Raw genomic sequence first — 1,884 nt, 5'->3', positions numbered from 1 at the left:
TGCGGTAATTTTTTAAAAGAACCCTTATATTTTAAAGACACACACTAAAGTATTTCATAGATAAAATGACATGCTATCTGCGATTTACTTCAAAACACCCACGGTGTGGTTGGGGAAGTAAGGGGTAGTGTGAGGAAAATGTAGTTGAAACAATAAGTTTTTAATTGTTAAAGATGGGACACAAAAAGACTCATATTATTCATTTTGTTTTCCACTGATAAAAGTTTTAAAAATCTGATAATTCAGGAATTACATAGTTATCTCTTCAAGGTAACTGTCACAGAATGTAAGTGAATTATAATCCATCTGAAACTGAAAAAGAAAGTATAATAATACATTACTTTTGTAAAAGTGACAGGGATGCTGGCATCCAGCTGAATGTGATCTGCAACCTCTGTAAACTGCTGCTGCTGTTTCTGCAATGTTTCCAGTAATCTTGTAATTTCTTGTTTTGCCAAAACAACTCTACAATCATCCTAGAAAAGATAGTATTTCTCAGAAATTTTTGTTAAAGAAGGAAAAAAGACTAAAATCACCCAAACATATTAAAAGTCCATTTAATATTAACAGCATTCAAGTTAAATAAAACGGAAACTTGACAAGGACAGTAGAAGCTGTTGTTGTTAAGTGCGGACAAGTCGGATCCAACCCATAGAGACCCTTAATAGGGTTTCTGAGGAGCAACTGGTGAGCTTGAACCACCAACCTTGTGGTTCAAACTGACTTTGCAGTCCAGTGCATTAACTCACCGCACCACACCAGGACTCCATAGTAGTAGCTGGGCATCAATAAATAATTTAAGAGCCTGTTAATAGAAGAATGCATTGTGGTGTAGTCACACAATTGAACAGTATACCACAATGAGAAAGCATCACAACTACATGTGATGATAAGAATAAAAGAGTAAAAGAAGCCAGAGAGTTTGTTATATGGTTCCATATATATCACCAAGACAGGCAAAGATAGGCTCTGCACCAGAAATCAGAGTGTACATCACCCTTGTCAGGGATGGCAGTTAATGGCTAGATGGGAGTATGAGAGGGTAGTGCTGAGGTTCTAAAAATGTCCTGTTACCTGACCTGGGTGTAGTGGCCAGTTTGAATACTCAATCAGCTGCACACTATGCAAACATTTCTGTATATATGTATTACTTCTATATACTCTACACCACTACCACTGAATTGATTCTGATTCATAGCAACCCTATGTTGTTGTTGTTGGTAAGTGCTATAGTCTATTCCGACCCACAGTGACCCTGTATAGGGTTTCCAAGGAGTGGCTGGTGAGTTTGAATCACCAAACTTGTGGTTCAAATACACTTTGCAGTCCAGCACATTACTGCACTGAATGAAGTCTGTGAAGTCTCTCTCACACTCAGGATCTTCGGTCCTCTCCTCAAGCTATGCACATTCCCATTTCTTTAATATTAGTCCAGAGATATTCTATGCATACACCCACCCATTCTTCCTATGAATGAAAACCTGCAACAACATATATGCTCCATTATAGAAACAGTATTGTCTGTTTTTGGTCACCGTTGAACACTTACATTCATTTATAACAATTTTACTGTTCCAGATGCTAAGGAACAAAATTTTGAAGTTGTTCTTGCCTTCTCTCCTAATCACACGTACAGTCTCTCTACAAATTATATAGAATCTAGCCATGTCTAACCCCCACTATCCAAGCCACTATTATATCTCACCTAGAATTCTAAAACAATGATCTAACTGTTGAACTCCTTCCTTCCATCTCTGCCCTCTTAAATCTATTTTCCATATTACAGTGATCCTTTTAACAAATCAGATAAAGTCATTCTACTACTCAGAACTCCAAACTGGCTTACCATTATCAATCAGTAATGGTCCTTACAATCAATATCAA

At 37.1% G+C, this 1,884-nt stretch overlaps 1 protein-coding gene across 1 annotated transcript in view; it reads right to left on the bottom strand.

Moving 5' to 3' along the window:
- The window catches only part of LOC102832413 (E3 ubiquitin-protein ligase TRIM23-like), a 68,496-nt gene that overhangs the window by 11,826 nt on the left and 54,786 nt on the right, over positions 1–1,884 (bottom strand). Inside the window, exon 7 of the mRNA XM_006870997.1 lies at positions 342–476. Within this exon, the coding sequence (XP_006871059.1) occupies positions 342–476 (135 nt within the window). The remainder of the gene's footprint in view (positions 1–341; positions 477–1,884) is intronic.

Source organism: Chrysochloris asiatica, unplaced genomic scaffold, assembly GCF_000296735.1.
Source record: "Chrysochloris asiatica unplaced genomic scaffold, ChrAsi1.0 scaffold00157, whole genome shotgun sequence".
NCBI lineage: Eukaryota > Metazoa > Chordata > Mammalia > Afrosoricida > Chrysochloridae > Chrysochloris > Chrysochloris asiatica.
Note: the sequence above shows the minus strand (reverse complement) of the source record. Positions and strands in the feature narration are given on the sequence as shown.